Source organism: Pelobates fuscus, chromosome 2, assembly GCF_036172605.1.
Source record: "Pelobates fuscus isolate aPelFus1 chromosome 2, aPelFus1.pri, whole genome shotgun sequence".
NCBI classification, from domain to species: Eukaryota; Metazoa; Chordata; class Amphibia; order Anura; family Pelobatidae; genus Pelobates; species Pelobates fuscus.
The window spans coordinates 78,110,070-78,129,807 of record NC_086318.1 but is presented as its reverse complement, the minus strand read 5'-3'; the positions used below and the strand labels follow the sequence as shown (position 1 = coordinate 78,129,807).

At 39.7% G+C, this 19,738-nt stretch overlaps 1 protein-coding gene across 1 annotated transcript in view; it reads left to right on the top strand.

Moving 5' to 3' along the window:
- The window catches only part of RASA2 (RAS p21 protein activator 2), a 108,694-nt gene that overhangs the window by 69,195 nt on the left and 19,761 nt on the right, over positions 1-19,738 (top strand). The window contains exons 8-19 of the mRNA XM_063442302.1: positions 1,645-1,721; positions 3,578-3,676; positions 4,784-4,940; positions 5,538-5,686; positions 5,796-5,910; positions 6,971-7,045; positions 7,872-7,995; positions 15,831-15,937; positions 16,227-16,313; positions 16,410-16,487; positions 18,154-18,227; positions 18,786-18,892. Coding sequence (XP_063298372.1) covers positions 1,645-1,721; positions 3,578-3,676; positions 4,784-4,940; positions 5,538-5,686; positions 5,796-5,910; positions 6,971-7,045; positions 7,872-7,995; positions 15,831-15,937; positions 16,227-16,313; positions 16,410-16,487; positions 18,154-18,227; positions 18,786-18,892 — 1,249 coding nt within the window. The remainder of the gene's footprint in view (positions 1-1,644; positions 1,722-3,577; positions 3,677-4,783; positions 4,941-5,537; positions 5,687-5,795; positions 5,911-6,970; positions 7,046-7,871; positions 7,996-15,830; positions 15,938-16,226; positions 16,314-16,409; positions 16,488-18,153; positions 18,228-18,785; positions 18,893-19,738) is intronic.

Here is a 19,738-nt window from a genome sequence, read left to right as displayed (position 1 = left end):
TTTATTTCTCACTTTAGTAAACAACCCTTTTAGATGTTTATCTCACTGTGAATCACCTTACCCACATATGATCTTTGCAAAGTAGCAAGTGCCTTGGTATTCAGAGACTGAAGTAATCCGTGTAAATATCAAGATAGTGGTTGAAATAGCAGCATGTGATTGTGGCTATTACTGAACTCACACCTATTTTTCACAGGGTGTTTTTTTTGTTTTGTTTTTACCTTGTGAAACGTTAATAAAAATATATAATGCACTACGACTTACCATCTTTTGGAACGCTTTGCATAATACTTTGATATGTTTTGACTTCTGTGTTTATGAATTGAGTGAAAACCAGGATGTCTTGCATATATTAGGATACATTTTTAATAGCTCTATGTGGGCAAATTAAAGCTGGGCTGGCTTTTATCAAGTTGAGTGTAGTTATTGCACTTTTGATATGTGCTATACTTATTGTTAGGTATTCTAAGAAGGAATAGACCATCTCAAAGCAGATGACTGTATTTACCATGTAGACTGTGGAGTGATTATACGGGACTGAAAAATCTGAGCCTTTACGTTATTTTAGGATATTTTTTTTTAATTGCCCAATAGTCCCCTGGTATGTATTTTTCCCCTTTTTCTCAAGTTTGAAATAACATTTGATTTCAGTAGGATTAGTTGGCAAATGTCTAGAAAAAGTCAACATATGTTTCAGGTAGCTTATGTGGATTACTATAAAACTCCATTTTGTGCATTTCCTGCTACCTGTGATTTCTGCATTCGTGCCTCTGGCCGCGCATGCACATCCGGCTCCACTCAGAAGCTGACGTCGATGGAGGAGGAGAGGTCACCAGTGCCGAGGGAGCCCGGTGCTGGATTAAGGTAAGCAAATAAATGGTTAATTAACTATTTATTCGCCATGGAACGGGCCCCGAGTCACCTAAACGGTATTCCTAACGCTATAGTGTTCCTTTAAGTAATTTATCAAATGTGGTCCATTAACTGGAACCTCATATTAAAGGGACACTATAGTCACCAGAACAACTACAGCTTAATATAGTTGTTCTGGTGAGTATAATAGCTCCCTTCAGGCATTTTCATGTAAACACTGCCTTTTTAGAGAAAAGGCAGTGTTTACATTGCCCCTAGGGATACCTCCAAGTGGCCACTCCTTAGATGGCCACTGGAGGGGCTTCTTGGCTCAGTGCTACACAGTAAGCAGCCCTGCTGTTCAGTCCCCACATTCTGCATGGAGACGCTGAATTTTCCTCATAGAGATGCATTTGGCCCCGTGCCCATGCCTATGGGAAAACATTGATTTGGCTCAAAATCAGCCATTTTGATGATGTCACAAAGGGGGCAGAGCCAGCACCGGCAGACACGCACGTCGCTGAAGATAAGGTGAGTTTTAAACTTTTATAGGGGGGCTAAGGGTGAACAAGCCACCTATATGGTGGGTTTAGCACTATAGGGTCAGGAATACATGTTTGCGTTACTGACCCTATAGTGATCCTTTAAGGTGAAAATATGTTATGTACTGTGTTTTGTAGCAATCAACTGGGTTTTCAAAGTTTAAAGTTGTAAAAATTGTTTGCCAATACACATTTTCACAGCTTTTCTTGTCTCTGTAATTTGGATAACACAAAGTTAAAAATGTTTCAGGTGACGCGGTCAAGCAGCTACACCAAGAAGTCCCAATTCCAAGTGGAGGAAGAAGATATTGAAAAGCTAGAAGTGAGGTTTGTATGCCTTTTTGTGTTCCTTCTTAAATCCTAAAGATACATAGTGAAAATATGCTGCACAATGAGTAGAATAAATTTTTCGCTCTAGAATAATGCCTTTCATAATAATGTCTGTCTTGTTCATTCTTGGTGGACTGTTTTTGTTGCAAATTGGTTAAAAAATACTGCCTTTATACAGTATTTAAGATTCTAATTAAATTCAATGTGTTAAAACTTTATTCCTTATGCAAGTTTAAATTGCACAATCACTGCCTGTTAAATGCAGTGGGTTCCAGAGTCTTACTAAGTATCTGGTTTATATTTTTTATACTGCTTTTCAAGTTCCTCAAAAACATAGGCTTTATTAATTTGCAGATGTGACACATAATTGGAAAACTGTCGCAAGATTAGTCTTAAAAAAATAAAAATAAAAAAAGTAGTACAAAGCACTGGTGACTAATGTGGGTTTTAATTAACACATTCAATGCCAGTGGATATGCATTTTAGTCTGTTTTGTTCTACACATAACATTTTATGGTTTCACACTTCTTGCAATATAGTTTTTATTTCTTTTACATATCTCTCTTTAATTTTATCTTAACGTTTTATTATAATTTTCTTTTTTCAATCTTATCCCCTTTTATAACGTGCCTGATGTTTTTACAGACATGCACTGGATGGTAAGCAGAAGGGGTAGCTGCATGTGTCTGCAGTGTGTCTTTGTTGCGCGCGAATCCTTCACTGCCATATATGTATAGAATAGCTAGTAAAGAAGGGCTGGGTAACGGCAGATCATCAGGTGTTTGGGTTGAACTTACATCACCTCTCAGCAGCCTTGCCGGAGGATTGTAGGAACTGGAGTCAAACAATAACTGACGTGCTGCACTAGCCTAGCTCTTTTGTAAAACTGACTAGAGGTTGTTTAAAAAAAATCAAAAAAAAAATCTTAACAATCAATTATGGTGCAATAGATCTAAAAGTGGAGCAATCAGCAGAAAACTCTATGGAATGTTCCTGCTGTTTGCTACACGATTACATCTGTGCCCCAGAATTTTGCTTAATCCAGAGCTCCCTATGTATTGCAGGACTTGCTGGCAGCTGAGGAGTTAATTGTTTCCCTGCAAAAGTTTTTTGTTCAATGTATAGTGCTGGGCAGGTTAACTGCATGTGATTTGTCTGTGCCCAAGTTTACAAGATACCTAATGCATAGTATTTAGTAATATCATGTAACACACAAGTGCAACCACATGATGACGTTCAAAGCTTTCTGCATAGTGGTAGACTAAACAGATGCTTTGGGATGCAGGGTGTCTTGTATCGAAACAAGGATCTCTGAGAGATTGTTTTGATCTTTCTGTATTTACCAACTTGATTGTGTTTGGGGGAAAAAAAATGCTTTTGCAAGATTATGGGAGCTTTGCCCTCGTCAGCGTAGAGGTTGAGCAATGTGTTTTTCTAGAGATGCGTGGGAGATTTTAACTTGGAAAGGATGTTGTGCATGCCTACCCATGTCAGCACAGCAAAACATTTTACAGCAAAAGAGGCAATGAAATTACATTTTTCCCCTGTTGTTGACTGCTTGAGGATTGTTTTTTGTAACTTGCATTTCACCAGATTCTGTGCTACTAACATCCCAGTAAGTTTTATATATTCGTTATGAAAACAATATAGTTCAACAGGTACAGAGCAACTGATTGCTAGCTAACTGCATTGGGGTCTGTACACCAAGTCTGTGGCTAGTCTGTACACCAGTTTGTTTATAAAATTTGTACTTTAATGTGTGGAGTAAGGTAATGTTTGTGAATGAACCTTTTCAGACCGTATTATCAGCCAGCAGTGGCGTCTAATAAAGTGTTGTCTTTTTCTTTTTCCAGGGTTGACCTGTGGAACAATGGGAACCTTGGCCAGTCTTTTCTTGGTGAAATTAGAATATCCGTTAATGTTCTACGGAACGACTCATTCCACAAGGCATGGTAAGCGATAATAGATAAATAAACCCATGTACACGGTGTGAGATGTGTCATGGGCCCTATTTCTCCACCACTATTGTGTTTATATTTATATGACTAACCCCTACTGTGTTTAAAGAGCTGAGGCAGTGTATCTGCTTAATCTCATTAAATTGTGTATAGTGTCTGGAATCCCGTTATAATAATGTAATAATGTAGCATTAAACAGTTTTTAATGTTTTAATGCTAAATTCCTTCTGTGCTCTTATGGCTAAAGACATAGAAGTATTAGCCTCTGAGCAGTAATGGGCAGCTCATCAGTGATTGGTTGGGAGTGTCAGCTGACTGCTTTAAGCCTATCAGAGCTCCAATTAAAGGTATGAAGGGAATGACTACAAGGAAGTGTATAATCTCTGTCTTAGCCACACCTCCAGAAGGGTCCGATTGAGCGTGGTCAAGGACCCTTATTTAGTGTTAAACTGCTCTAAAATGCTTTAACAGTGAATGGAGCAACAGTGCCTGGGGACTCAAAGACTGGAAGTGGTTATAGTGACTACAGTGGGCACACAGAATAGCCATAAAGTATATATTTTTTTTCTCAGTTACACTAGACTTGTTTAGATTGGGAGAAGGGGTGCTATTTCTCTTAAAGGATCACTATAGTGTCAGGAAAACAAACCTATTTTCCTAACACTATATGACCATTAGGTCCCCCCCTCCCTTGGTGCTGAAGGGGTTAAAACCCATTCAGTTACTTACTTTAATTCAGCGCCGGGCTCCCTTGGCGCTGGTGACCTCTCCTCCCCCGCCGACATCAGCTCCTGAGTGGAGCGGAATGCACATGCGCGGCAAGAGCCGCGCGCATTTAAACAGTCCATAGGAAAGCAATTCTCAACTATAGTGTCCCTTTAAATCTCCTGCTTTAGTTTCTATTTCTCATATTTTAATGAGATTCAAAACCTACTATAAAAAGCTAGAATGACAGATCCAAAAACCTGCAGGTCTCCCTTATATTCATATTTTTAATGAGATTCAAATCCTACCATAAAAAGCTAATATAGAAGATCCAAAAACCTTCAGATCTCCCTTACTTCAAATTATTACTATATTCTATGATTTGTGTGCTTTCAGGTATCTTCTGCAGCCAAAAGACAATGGAAACAAATCCTCAAAGTATGATGATTTGGGATCCCTGCGTTTAAGTATCTGTTATACTGAGGACTATGTGCTATCTTCAGAATTTTACATACCTCTAAGAAGCTTGATGATAAAATCGCCTGATGTGCAGGTATGCAATATTAGTAGTTCAACAAACTGAAATATAAACACATACTCTGTTACGGTTCCACACTATTTTACAGTTGTTGCCTCCTAGAGAGAGAGAGATGTCAATGTATTGGAATAGAAGTACTTCACTGCTTCCATCATGTTACTGGTTCACTCCAGGATCCTGACGTTAGTGATCATTGTGCAAATGTCACATGCAACAGAAGTGGCCGTGAGGGTTCCACGAGGCATCAGGGTTTAATAATGAGGCACTGAATTAATTATGGCAGATTATCGAACTGTCAAACCACTTACTTCTTTATGGTAGCTAGATTCTTTGGATTACCTATGATGAGCTATATTAAAGGATCACTATAGGGTCAGGAACACAAACATGTATTCCTGACCCTATAGTGCTAAACCCACCATTTAGGTGGCTTGCCCCCTTAGCCCCCCTATAAAAGTTTAAAGCTCACCTTATTTCCAGCACCGCGCGGGTCTGCCGATGATGGCTCCACCCCCTTTGTTGTATTATGGTGCCACGTGAACTTGATCGGGCCTTAATGGTAGCAGGGAATAAAAAAAAAATCGCCCTCTCTTTCTCATCATTTATTCTCAGCCCATCTCTGCGTCTGCTGCCTTCATCCTGGGAGAAGTTTGCCGAGATAAATATGATGCTGTTCTGCCTCTCGTTCGGCTTCTGCTTCATCACCAAAAATTGGTTCCGTTTGTGTCGGCCATTGCTCAGCTTGATCTGAATGACACACAGTATGTTTTCCTATATTATATTCCATAACTTGGTAATATGTTTTTTGACATTTGACATGTTTTTTGACATTTTTAAGCAATCTTTCCTTATCTTTCCATTCTTTCATAGGGAAGCAAACACAATCTTCAGAGGGAACTCTTTAGCTACCCGCTGCTTGGATGAGACAATGAAGCTTGTGGGTGATCACTATCTAAAAGTAACCCTGAAACATATTGTAGATGAGGTAAATCTTGCACATTTTAAAATATGTAACATTTTAACACACTCTCAGATATGTTGATACTTTTTGAGCATTTACTAAATAATGCAGATTTCTTAAAATGCAAATATATTGAACATAAAGTGTAGTATGTATAATGGGTGTGCATGTCTCATCTAAATTCGAATTAGCACAGTGTTACAGTGTGCCCTTCCTGAAATGAAACAAACATCAAAGTTGCCCATTGATTGTTATGAGACTGGTAGTAGCGAGTTGGTGAGTGCCAATCTTATTTTTGAACTACATTGCAGAAACCTTGTCACGGTTTGGTTTTTCTCTCTGCTACTCTTGATGGAATGCCAGGGTAACAGTCAGACAGGTGTTCCTTTGTCTGCCATTATTATATGATACAGCGCAGGCACTGCTAGAGCTGCAGAGATCATTTACCTGACACAGTTTGAAAACTACCTGTTATGTCATGTTACTGTAAGGAGTCTATGGTTTTGTCCTGCCGGGCGCATGGTCTCCTTTAAGGTTGTCTGTGATGTACATCTGGCCTTTGCAGACTTTGCAACTGACTGCTCTCCGCCAATTAACAAAATTATGCGCGCTGAAATATATGCACGGAATTGACATTAGCCTCCCAAGTGATGCTGCTGGTGGTGGAGTTACACATCCTGCAACAAAGGGGTTTCAACTCTGTATGTGCAGAGTAATCATTTAAACACAAAAAATTTTTTTTAGGTGTTAAAGAAAGAGATGTGGATTTATTTCATTTTACATTAATCTAAATTATTAAGATTTACATTTTAGCTATGTTTTGCTAGACAAATGTTTAGCAAATGCAAACATCCAATTTTATTAATTTCTACCTGTACCTCTGTCAGGATACGGGCAAAATACAGCCTGAATTGTGTGAAACAGATGCACACACAAGTTACACATTTTATGTCCGGCACTTTAAACCATAGAATTTCTCTGATTTTGTGTTTAATGCTGAATGGATTATTTTGTTAATTGTTTTTCTATTGGGTTTTTTAATGTGTTCTTTTTTTTTTTCTTTCTTTAATGTTAACACTTTCAGATCTGTGACTCCCCTAAACCCTGTGAACTTGACCCTGTTCGTCTTAAAGAAGGGGACAACGTGGACAATCATAAAGTAAGTGTATTGTATCTTACAACTTGTGATGCCTTCTTTATGTCCTGCTGCCAAATGTAAAACATGTATAATATATCGTTTTGGAATCAACCACATTTGCTGTGAAATAGATGATGATGAAATTTCGCACCAGTCATTAGATCCATCTAGCTGATCGGGAAGTGGTGGGATCAGGAAACTGTGCGGTGAAAGTAATTTTATTTCTTGCTACATAGTAGTTCTTAAATATGAAGCATGTTGTATCCATTTAGTGAGGTATCCCCAAGCTTTCCTACACCTGCACACGCATGTTGTCCTATCATTCAGGCTGCTTGCATAGGGTATTTTTGAGCTATAGGAAAGAATAGTAGCCAGGGAGAACCCGATCAGAAATATAGCGGACAGTGGTTAGGGCATCCCTTCTGTTAAATCAAGGAGCTGAAATCAAATTTTTTTAATTTTTTTAATTTTATTTTTTATTGTGGATACCACCAACAAAAGCCGCAGACTGCACAAGCAACATGATTGGTGGGCTTTGTATGGAAAGCTTTCTCCACCCTCTGGATTAGGTGGCTAATTTTTAGAAGTGAACACATTGCAGTTCAGTAGGCCAGCCACTTATTCCACTCACATTTTGTGAATCTTGTTATTGCCAAGATAAATGCAGAAAACCTGCTTCTTTTCTTGTTAACCGAATCACCATGTCCAGTATTCCCTGCTCATCTCAGTAGAATGCTTGACTCTGGTAAGTCGTTCATGCTTGATTCTAAAGTTTCATCTATTTAGGGTATATATGATGCTACATTGTTGAACATGTCTCATTGTTTTGCCTTTGTCTCTTTTGCAGGACAATCTTCGATACTATGTTGACAAGGTCTTCTCTTGCATAGTAAACTCCAGCATGAGCTGCCCCACTGTGATGTGTGACATGTTTTCTTCCCTTCGACACATGGCTGTTAGACACTTTCCAAGTAAGGCTATCTCCATATGTTCACTATGAACACATTTTAAGGAAGTTAGTGTGCCACGCAGTGCTCTATGACAACATCTTCCCTCTTGTGTAATTAGAAAACAAAGCTAGACAACCCGGTCAGTTTCTGATAAATTGAAGCAAAATCACCATCAGAAAAGTATTGATTAAGGTTTTTGTTGAAAAACCTTTGTGGGGAACCTTTGTGAACTGTGGGGAATTGGAGACTTAACCGCATCTCTAGACAAAAGTGGGACACATTTTTCCAGCATGGATTTTCTTGCTTGAATTTTGCATCTGTCTGCTCGCACAGAGTAAAATGTCCGCAATTGAAGGAATTTTACATGCAAGTAACTTTAAAAAGAATAAATTGTTGCGTATATTTTTAATGCATTACCTATATAATGCATTAAAAAAAACAATATTTCGACCTCAGCCTGGAGTGTCTCTTTAGGGCTATTTATCTGTACTTGAGATCACTCCGTGTTCTTTGTAACCTCTGCACTTTCCAATACAAATAGTACATTTTGGTGTCTTCAGTTTTAGATGGAGGAAAGGGTAGTGTGTGTGTGGGGAGCATGGGTAGATGGAACTTATGGGCTTGTGGGTTTGGGATGAGTGATTACCAAAAATGCTAATTATAGAATAGCATTAATCAGAAACACATATGAGAAGTGTCAATAGGTGAACTAAGGTTGAAATTATATGAAAACACTCGATGATCTGTATTTAAAGGGAAATGAAAAGTGCATCTCCAGAAAGGGAGGTTGAGGAAGATAGTGGTCCACAACAATTTCAGTTGTGACTGTGTCCTTGTTTACCAGATGTGGTTTTAAACCCATATTTGAGGCATGTTTGTGTTGCGTCCAAGTTCCTCATATGTGGATTGCATCCAGAAATAAAATCAGTTAATTTTTCCATTGCGAAATAGCGTAGAGCTAGCCCATTCTGAATTTTTTGAAATGTTTTTGTTGATGGAACGTGTAGATCTAATGCCTTGGGCTATCCAGTAATTTGGAATAATCTTTTCGTACTGCTTCCCATTGAACGGTGAGGTGGTTGATTGCCACAGGTGGGGAGTGGTGGAATAAAACTAAAAAAAAAAATAAAGACTGTTGCTTTGACTTGAACAGTTGGAATTTTTTAAATTTATTTTTTGGCAAAGCAGCCATTTTTGCCCAGAGGTTTGTGTTGATGCTGCACTTTAGGCAGTTACTTGTATAATTAAGAGCATAATGTGTTTCGAAGGTAATATATATCCTTGCGTAGATCCTCCTTCCCCAGTATCTTTGCCGTATGTTGCAAAAAAAGCGAGCACTCACTGGACTTGTAAGTAGTAGGTGTATATATAATTAAATCTTAAAATATTGGCATTTCAGTTCATAAGGACACACAGATGTTGAGAAAAGTCCTTGCGGGCTAAAACAATATCTAGTTTAAGTCACTATGTTTATATGTAGCGAATAAAGGCTACATTATAAATACTTATGTACAAGTCCAGTGACTGCCCTCTTTTGTAACATATTGTACAGATATAAATATTTTGTGTGTGTGTATTATATTATAATATACACACATAATGTGTATTTATATAAATGCCATGTCGAAGTCTGAGATGGCCAATAAGATTTTGATGATAAGTTTTTAGAAAATGGTCTATTTAAATTTTAAGTTCACTTTGAATTCCTGACAATTATCACTTTAATAGCCATAATCCTAAAAAAAACACCAATAGCTAGTTTACTGTGTAATGAGCCAGGCTATGTGCAGCGTCCTTATCAGCAAATCTCGTTCACACTTTGGGGTAAGTTATTCTGCTATTCATCGTATCACTTATTTAATTTTCGGTGCGCTAAAAAAAAGACATACAGGCTTGTTTACAAAAGTAAGAAATTAAAGTGAAATTAAAATTAAAAGTCAGAATAACCAAACTGGAAAAAAAAAATCTGTAAGTCAGCTATGCTTTCTGTTTGGCTACTGTAATGGCCTAAAATTTGAAATTCAGTTTGAATTCTTACTTTTGTAAGTAACCCTAAACTAGTTATCTGTAAATTGTGGACAAATCTAAAGGGATACTCCAGGCGGCATTTGATACACACAATGTGCTTTCTTGGGCCCACTCTACCCAGCACATGGCTAGGATGTCCCAGCCAGTTCTTTCCCCCATGTTACTTCCAATGAGAGAATTGCAGGGCATTGGGATGTGTATGACAGAATGTGCATGTTTGCTCAGCTTTTCTCCTATAGAGATTAAAAGTTCCTTCCACCCCATAACAGCTTAAGCTCATATAAGTTATTATGGGGGGGTAGGTGTGTCCTGACACCTTCTTAACATTTGGCAAAAAGTCCAAGCTCTAGTGTCTGAGACAAGGCCGAGATCTGGGAGGAACAGGAGGCAGAAGTACCAAGCTTAAAGGACAACGGTCCACTCAAAACTACTTTTTAATATAATAATCCTTTCATCAAGTGTTTTAAAGAAAAGTTTTTTTGTTTCTTTTAAATATAAATGAAGTATATGTACATAAGAGAAACCAATTTCCTACCTTTAGTGTAGGACAGGATCGTTCAGCGACATACTTGCAATTGGGTCAAATAGTATTTGAAAACAGACAGTCTCTATGATCTTCCCATCATCACTCCATGCACGAAACAAGGAAAAAACCATAGAGACTAACTGTCCGATACAAGGTGTATGTATATATGTATATGGCTGAAGGATCCTGTCATACCAAAGATAGGGGTGTTTTTTTTGTTTTTTTCTTTCTTCTCGTTTTTTATTTTTCTTAAAAAATAAATAAATATATATATATAGATTTGATTTCAAAAAATTGATGAAAGGATTATTATATTAAAAATAGTTTTGAAGTAACAGTTGTCCTTTAAGTAGTTATGGAAATTTGGAAATGTTCCTTTAAATAAAGTGCACCACATGTAGTATATCCGTATAATGTTGTGTTTATTCAGGAGTAATTTTTGTTTGCCTAAGCAGATACAGGTTTAACATGGAAACAAAACGCATATGTATATATCCTGCTGTATATTCACCACAGTGTCTAAAAGGGAAAAAAAACGAAATTAATAGGGGGAAGAGAGGGGGGGGGGGGAGGGGGGGACATTTTGTTCTCCTACTTTTACAGTTTTGATTATGTTCAAAATCAATACTTATTGCAAGTTTCTCCCACTTTTTCATGCTAGTAAATATGCCTGGATAGTCTCTTCAATACAGAAATAGAAATCTATGTATGTTGGTTATCCAGTTTATTTACCTTCTGCACTGTCATTCCTGCAGTACTCTTTGAAAATGACCACGTACTTGACCTGGCTAACACACTGCAATCTCTCCTATGCTTGCTGTATCTGATATTTGTAACCCTTACAATTGGGTTTGGGAAGCTTGCACTTTGCTCACCGTGGCACATGCCTACTCTAAATGCTCTGGAAGCCGTGGTTGCTGTAGCTTGCATGGGCTGCTGCTTTGGGAACAGATATTCTAGCTGTGGATGGTGGAGGGTGGGATGCATTGATTGTGAGTCTCATCTCATTGTGTTCAGTTGCTCAGAGTCTTTGCTTTTCTTGTTTAGCTGCTTCTTGCTACTGAGCTTTTAGGACAGAGGAGGCAGCTGAATGAAGAGGTTTTGCGCAGTAACATTCAGTTTGTATTCCAGCATTTCTCATTCTCTGTCTGTACTGTGTGCCGTTATTCTACCGCACATCAGCCATGCACTTACTCTCTATCTTTCCCGTACTCATGATTTAATGATGTCATTTTTTTAATTTGCTTAAGAAGCAAAAAAAAATACAAAATTCATTCTTTTCCATTCCAGCCAAGTGCAGCCATTTCACGCTCTGTGTGCAAATACAGGTGTCTGCTGCTGTCACCAGCTATATGTTTTATAAGCACAAGAAGTTATGTTTGATTGTAAAAACAGCCTGTGTACCAAGTAAACATTTCTGTTTATACTCGTAATAAAATGATTTTGATGAATATAAATTTTGATTTACAATATATCAGGTCTAAATTTCCAATTCTTATTGGCTGAACACACTGTTATGCCATACTCTGACCCTGCCTTGACCCACTGACTCGCACACATACCAAATTCACCACACTAACAGCCAGGCCACTCTTGCACACAGTCTGTATTGGTAGTCTATTTATTGCAGTAGCGTATTCCGCAGAACTGTACAGTTATACAGTATAACAGACAAAATGCAGTTCATAGATACAAGACGTCATGAGAGCCCTGTTTAGTTGTGCGAAAACACTCATGGACAGACCTCTGTATGCAATTATTCACGTACATACCATCTACAAAACTTGTCAGTCACTCACGTAAATATATACATTACGTGCACACACACACACACACATATATATATATATATATATATATATATATATATATATATATATATATATACATTGCACACACTTTTCAGTTTATTTACCCTCTGCTCCCCACTACTGTTCTACTGGCATTGAGAGATGAGAATTTAGCAATTTGGTCCCTGACTGATAATTGGGAATAAAGGTCATCTCTAGGTGAACACCATAGGAGAGATGGCTTTCCCTTGTCTGTTGCGAGGCAAGGACCATGTTTAGGCAGCACAATGTGAGAGTGTTGTTTTCTGTCATGTCTCACGCCATCAGCCAGGATGCCGCGTAGGAGTGCAATGGGAACAGGAAAGCTGTCTCTGCTATCACATCACGCCTCCCCCACCCCACACCAAGAATAGTCCTCCAGACGATCATGTTCTCTTCCTAAATTAATGCTAACAGAGTTGAGCAAAACTGAGAAAGAGAATAATTAAACTGGCAAGTGTGCTGCGTGTGTAAAGCTTCTGTCTGGCACAGTTTTTTGTGTCACACTAGCAACCTAGACTGTGGACTTGTTAGCTTCCACAATCTATACTCTTGCACAAATAGGCACAGTATAAATAAACATCAGTGTTAATACACATACAACATAAGAAATAAATGTGCATTGAAGAGTAAACACATATTCTTTTCTGCTTGTTTTTTTTTTTTTAATTTTTTTAGTTGATATGTGTGACTGTGCCGGTTAGATCTGTACAACTATGCTGTGGGTCTGTATATTGTAGCACAGCTCAAAATTTAGCATTGTCAACTAGGAATTCATCCCTGTGAGTGTATCATGGGCAAATCAGGCTTGAAGTGGCAAGTAACTTAAAGGGACGATATAGGCACCAAATCAACATAAGCTTAACTGAACACTCCAGCCCACAACAACTTAAAATGAATGGGAGCTACCTGTGTGTGTGGTGTAAGCACAACCAGGGGAGGTGTGACTAGGGCTGCATAAACAGAAACAAAAGTGATTTAACTCCTAAATTGCATAGAATTGAGCAGTGAAACTGCAGGGGCATGATCTATACACCAAAACTTTTATTTGATGCTTGGCCTGGCTAGTAGTGAAGGACTTGAAATTTTGATCTCTGTCTCGTAGGAATGCACAGTTTTTGATTCCTGTTGTTTACGAGCATGGGCCAATAAAACCTCACATAGACTACCACATCTTCAATTAGTTAGGTTTACAGCATGTGTATATCTATAGAAAGTTTCCAGCAGCTATTTTGTTTACACTGACTCCCAAGCAGGGGAGGACTGACAGCCTTAGGCCTGGGGGGCAAAACCAGTCAAGTGGCCCATTGCACCACCAAATCAGTTCACCATCCATGCCCACCTTTTCCTGGTTTTATAACGGATATTGATGTTCTGCTAATCAGTAGCTCCTATAGAGCTCTCCCTTCTGTCCCTTAGAGCTCTCCTCTGCCCCTTAGTGGTCTCTCCTCTTACCCACCCTCTCTGTGCTCTTCTCATTCCCCCCCCCCCCACCCTCCCTGTGTTCTTCTCACTCCCCCCCCTCCATGTGTTCTCCTCACTCACCCCCTACCTGTGTTCTTCTCACCTCCCACCGCCCTGTGTTCTTCTCTTCTCCCCTTTTCCTCACCCCCCGTGTTCTTCTTATCCCCCTCCTCCCTGTGTCCCCTCACCTCCCCCTCCCTGTGTCCTCCTCACCTCCCCCTCCCTGTGTTCTCCTTACCTCCCTCCTCCCTGTTCTTCTCACCTCCCCCCTCCCTGTGTTCTCCTCACCTCCACCCTTCCTGTGTTCTCCTCATCTCCTCACCCCCCTCGCTGTGTCCTCCTCACCACCCACCCTCCCTGTGTTCTCCTCACCACCTCCCCCTCCCTGTGTTCTTCTCATCCTCCCCCCGTTCTCCTCATCTCCCCTTCTCCTCACCCTTACTACCCCCTCCCTGTGTTCTTCTTGCTTCACCCCCTCCTCCCTGTGTTCTTCTTACCCCCTCCTCCCTGTGCTCTTTTTACCCCCCTCCTCCCTGTGTTCTTCTTACTCCTCCCCTGTTCTTCTTACTCCTCCCCTGTTCTTCTTACTCCTCCCCTGTTCTTCTTACTCCTCCCCTGTTCTTCTTACTCCTCCCCTGTTCTTCTTACTCCTCCCCTGTTCTTCTTACTCCTCCCCTGTTCTTCTTACTCCCCCCTCCCCTGTTCTTCTTACTCCCCCCTCCCCTGTTCTTCTTACTCCCCCTCCCCTGTTCTTCTTACTCCCCCCTCCCCTGTTCTTCTTACTCCCCCCTCCCCTGTTCTTCTTACTCCCCCCTCCCCTGTTCTTCTTACTCCCCCCTCCCCTGTTCTTCTTACTCCCCCCTCACCTGTTCTTCTTACTCCCCCCTCCCCTGTTCTTCTTACTCCCCCTCCCCTGTTCTTCTTACTCTCCCCCTCCCCTGTTCTTCTTGCTTCCCCCCTCCCCTGTTCTTCTTACTTCCCCCCTCCCCTGTTCTTCTTACTTCCCCCCTCCCCTGTTCTTCTTACTCCCCCCCCTGTTCTTCTTACTCCCCCCCCTGTTCTTCTTACTCCCCCCCTCCCCTGTTCTTCTTACTCCCCCCCTCCCCTGTTCTTCTTACTCCCCCCCTCCCCTGTTCTTCTTACTCCCCCCCTCCCCTGTTCTTCTTACTCCCCCCCCTCCCCTGTTCTTCTTACTCCCCCCCTCCCCTGTTCTTCTTACTCCCCCCCCCTCCCCTGTTCTTCTTACTCCCCCCCCCCTCCCCTGTTCTTCTTACTCCCCCCCTCACCTCCCCTTCCCTGTAGCGTGGCCGAGCTCTTCTCCGGTCCGCGATACCCGGCTGGTCTAATAGGAAAGTGCACACTCAGTGTGCACTTCCTGTCAGTCCGGCCGGGTACAGGAAACAGAAACTCAGCGCAGTACAGGAGTTTCTGTTTCCTGTACCCGGCTGGACTGACAGGAAGTGCACACTGAGTGTGCACTTTCCTATCAGTCCGGCCGGGTACTGCGGACCGGAGAAGAGCTTGGCCACGCTACAGGGAAGGGGAGGTGAGGAGAGAAGCAGTGCTGCAGCCACCTGAGACTCTTTAGAGAGCGCTCAGGCGGCTGCAGCATTAGGATCGGCCCTGCAGCGGACGGTTTTAAAATGATTTAGGGCGGCCAGGGGGGCAATTGCCTCCTTGCCCCCCGTCCCAGACCAACCCTGCTCCCAAGATCTTTTATTCACTATTAGATGTCCTGAGAACGTATGAATATGGACATTTAATTGTTTTTTCCTCTAACTTCACAGCCAGTAGTGCAGGAGACACCTGTATGTGCTGGACATTTCAGAGTCCTATAACAAAGTTTTCTTGTGATTCTGTTTACATCTTTCAGTGTTGGAGTGCCGCATTGTTCTATAAATTACACCTACCAATCATTACAGAGCATATCCGGCTCTCCTCACTCTGAAAGGGATTATTTCCATAATACCTTGGTATGATGCCTGTGTATTCCTTTTTCCCCTCTGTAGATGACCCTCATGTGCAGTATTCCGCAGTGAGTAGCTTTGTGTTTCTGCGATTCTTCGCCGTGGCTATCATATCTCCTCACACATTCCACCTCCGACCCCACCACCCGGTGAGTGATGACACCTTATCACGGGACCACATTAACTGTAAAGTTTTGTGGCTTGCTTAGTTTCTTAGTTCTGTTTACAGGAGACAGCTTTTTGCAATAATTTTATGAATCTAGCTACTTTAGTGACACACAACACTAGAATTACTCTTACTAGCATAAGAATAATAGTTTTTCGTGTGTTTTCATCTTAGTAACTTAATACCAATAATAATAATAATAATAATAATGATAGTAACTTAGGAAAGCTTAAAAGGGTAATGTTAATTAACACAAAAATGTTCCTTTTCAGGATGCCCAGACATCTCGAATTTTGACTCTTGTATCCAAAACCATCCAGACCTTGGGGAGTGTTGGCAGTTTGTCAAAGAGCAAGTCTGTAAGTTTTCACAAGTGTGCGCATGCGTATGTGTTGGTGTGTTTTTTTTCATATGCAGAACAGTGGGTTTTATGTGGTGTTTTCCCAATTTCTCAGTCTAGCTTCAAGGAACCATTTATGTGTGACTTCTTTAAGATGTTCGATGAGGAAACCTACACCGTAGCTGTAAAAAAGGTACAGTGATATTACTGTTTAGCACCATGCATTGGACAGAACATTAACAATAACCTTTGAGGGGTGCTCTACACACCAAAACCACTGGACTTGGGGCATAGATACAGTCCTTGTATTTTAACGATTAAAAACATTGCCTATTCCGAGAAACCGCAATGTTTGTTTGTCAAAAAACACGTCTTATACCTTTCTACTTAATACCTTCAATTTTCGAAGGTCTTTACATTTGTCACCTTCATACATGACACAGAGAAGCATCAATCTGTCAGAGCATGATGATTGCCCAATGTACCCAGTACTAATGTTAGTATTCCTTCAAGTTGTCTTTGTGTCATGTGAACTTTCTAGTATTTATTTTTATTTTTTTCATATTTTGCAGTGTGAGTTATTTACAGGAGTCCTCCTCTTTGAATTATGGAAAACAAGGGGTGTACATGGAGGAATGAATAATATAATTTGGCATGATTCTGTAGAAATGCTTTTTAATGTAAAGGTTAATGCTGAAAAATGTATATCCACAAAATTGATTTCGGTCTGTTGTTCTCAGTAGTACTGAATTGTGTTCCCCAGATAAGCCCATCACGGATGCTAGATCTGCCCCCTTTGGTAATGCAGAACTTTTGCCTGTCTGGTATGATGTCCTGCTGTCAGCACTGAGAAGATATTGCATAGATTTGATCCTGTCCTAGCCTTTCTCGTGGTTGCTATAGGGACATGTACATGCTAAGCTTCGTGGATGTTGTGATGGCCACTGATCCAGGTTCCCTGTTAAGGAATTGCTTGATCAGTGCTTTGGCTTCAAATCCTTCACAAATTGCTATTCACAACGGAAAATGCCTGGACAATGGAGCAAGTCATGCATTTCTTCCCTCTGTTGATTAGACAGACCATTATCTAAAAGCAGGCCCCATCAAGACACATAGCATTAAAGGTTAATGTGTTCTTTGTGCTTTTATGTTCAAATAAATTATAGAAACATACTGAATTAAACCAGCAGTGGTAGTATTAATCATTTGATATTATTCTTCTGTTGTAGTTTAAAATTCATATTTAACGCACTGGTTGAGATATTTATCGAGTTACTGTAGCCAAGCATTGTAAGCATGTACCTATCCAGGCTTTGAAGTGCCCCAGTTCCATAGGCAAATGTGAAACCCAATGTCTGTATTTATGACACACCTGAGCAATATTGTGTTGCTTCTACACTATAAAGAGGCTGTAATTGCCTTTTTTTATATTTGTTATTTTTTTATATATATATATATATATACATTTTTAATATGGTTTTCAGATGAAAAGGGTACATTGTAAACAATGCGAAGAGTGATAGCATACGACAATTGAAAGTTCAAGAGAAATATCAAACCATTTATCCACCATATATATAAAAAAAAAGCATTGTAGGCCCCCTTTAGAATTAAAAGATAAGGGAGAGCGTAAACTTTGCTGCAAAATCCTTGTTTGTAAGAGATTAGGTAGAGATTGTGGGTCATTTCCATTTTATTTCAGTAAAAGAGATGCCCGCTGTTAAGACGTAGCAGTTGAGGGCATGTGTGTTGCTTTTTAGTTTTCTAGTAAGAGAATCAACGTTTTCTTACATCTATTTTGCTGTACTACATATCCCACTTTCTTAAACATAACTTTTTTTTATTTATTTCTTATACAGTTTCTAGAGGAAATCTCATCGACTCAAAGCAAAGAGCCAAGTGGAGTGAGCGAATCAGTAATTCTGAAAGAAGGGTACGTTTTGGGGATTCTTGTAGTATTTTAGCTCTGTCTGATTTTATTCATAGAGCAATTAATTAAAAAAAACAAATGACTAAATTATTATGCTTGTGCCTGATAAATCTCAGGCAGAGAGCTACTGGCTCTCATTAGTGCATAACTCTGTAAGTCTTTTTTTTCTTGCCTTATCGCCTCCTGGTGGTGAATTGTAACAAGCCAAATGTAGAAATGAAATGTTTGGAAATGTTCCCTCTTTCCAGTAGATAAGCTTTAGAGCCTGTAGGCCTGTTTTGCTAGCGCAATGTATATGTAATGCATGCAAAAGTAAATATCCTTTTTTTTTTTTCTCTCTCTCTACACTGAAAATCTGGAAATTCAATTTTAGGCCAGAATAGCCAAAATGAAATCATACCTAAGTTAGAGAATATTTGCAGTTTATTTGACCAAACATTTGAAATTCACTTTTAATTTCCACTTCACTGAATAGCCCTGTTTTGACCAAATCTTGACTGTAACCCTACCTTTTTGCCACCAGTCATATTGTACTAGTCTGTCTATCTTCTCTCCTCGCAGGGACATGTATAAGCGTGCACAGGGACGGAACCGCATAGGGAAGAAAAATTTCAAAAAGAGATGGTTTTCATTGACAAACAGAGAGTTTAGCTACCACAAGCAAAAAGGTAAGGGGACATATCCCAGCAATGGAAATTGATAAAGCCTTTTCATTTGCTAGTACCTGACGTTGTGTTTTAGTAAGGAATTGCTAATTTTGGCTAGCTGACCAACACTACAAGCCCCCAGATTCTTTTCTATTTTACTTTACTTTATTTATTTGTTTGTTTATTTTTTGGAGTATATATCTGGCAGCTATTGGAGAAGGGTGGAGAGATGTTCACATCTTTGCATTGAAAGTTAATTCCAGTCTGACATGTTCTTATCAAGTCGAGTGGGACAAAATCCTAATTATGAGGGAAGAAGAAAGAGGTGCAAAGAGTAGTAATTATTTTTGGTCAATTATAGAGGGAAAACAGCCATTATTATTAAGTCATTGTTGTGTAAATGTTAAGACTATTTAACCTTGAGCACTGTTCTGGAGTCCTATCTAGACCATTGACTACCAGTTCTCATCCTGTTCTCCTTTTTACCACAAGTCAATCTGTCTAACCTTTTGACTGACCTCAGCAATCCATCATGTTGCACTACACGGGCGGTCAATTCACTTTTTAAGGACTGGGGCAATTGTCCAAGTTCTGAAGCGAAACAAAACTGCAAGTTGTATTATGTGTTAGTTTGTTATAACAGAAAGGGATTATTTTAATATCCTATATGTATACCTGACATTAAATTTCATGTAAAAATTAAAAAAAAGTAAAAAAAAATTGTTTTACATTTTTGCTTAGAATAATCTTTACACATTCAGTGCAATTAAAAAAAAAAGGAACGCATATTAGATTCACATAGCAGTCCTGATTGGAAACGTGTTAGCATTAACTACCAGAAATTAATTTAGATCTTAGACTTATGAA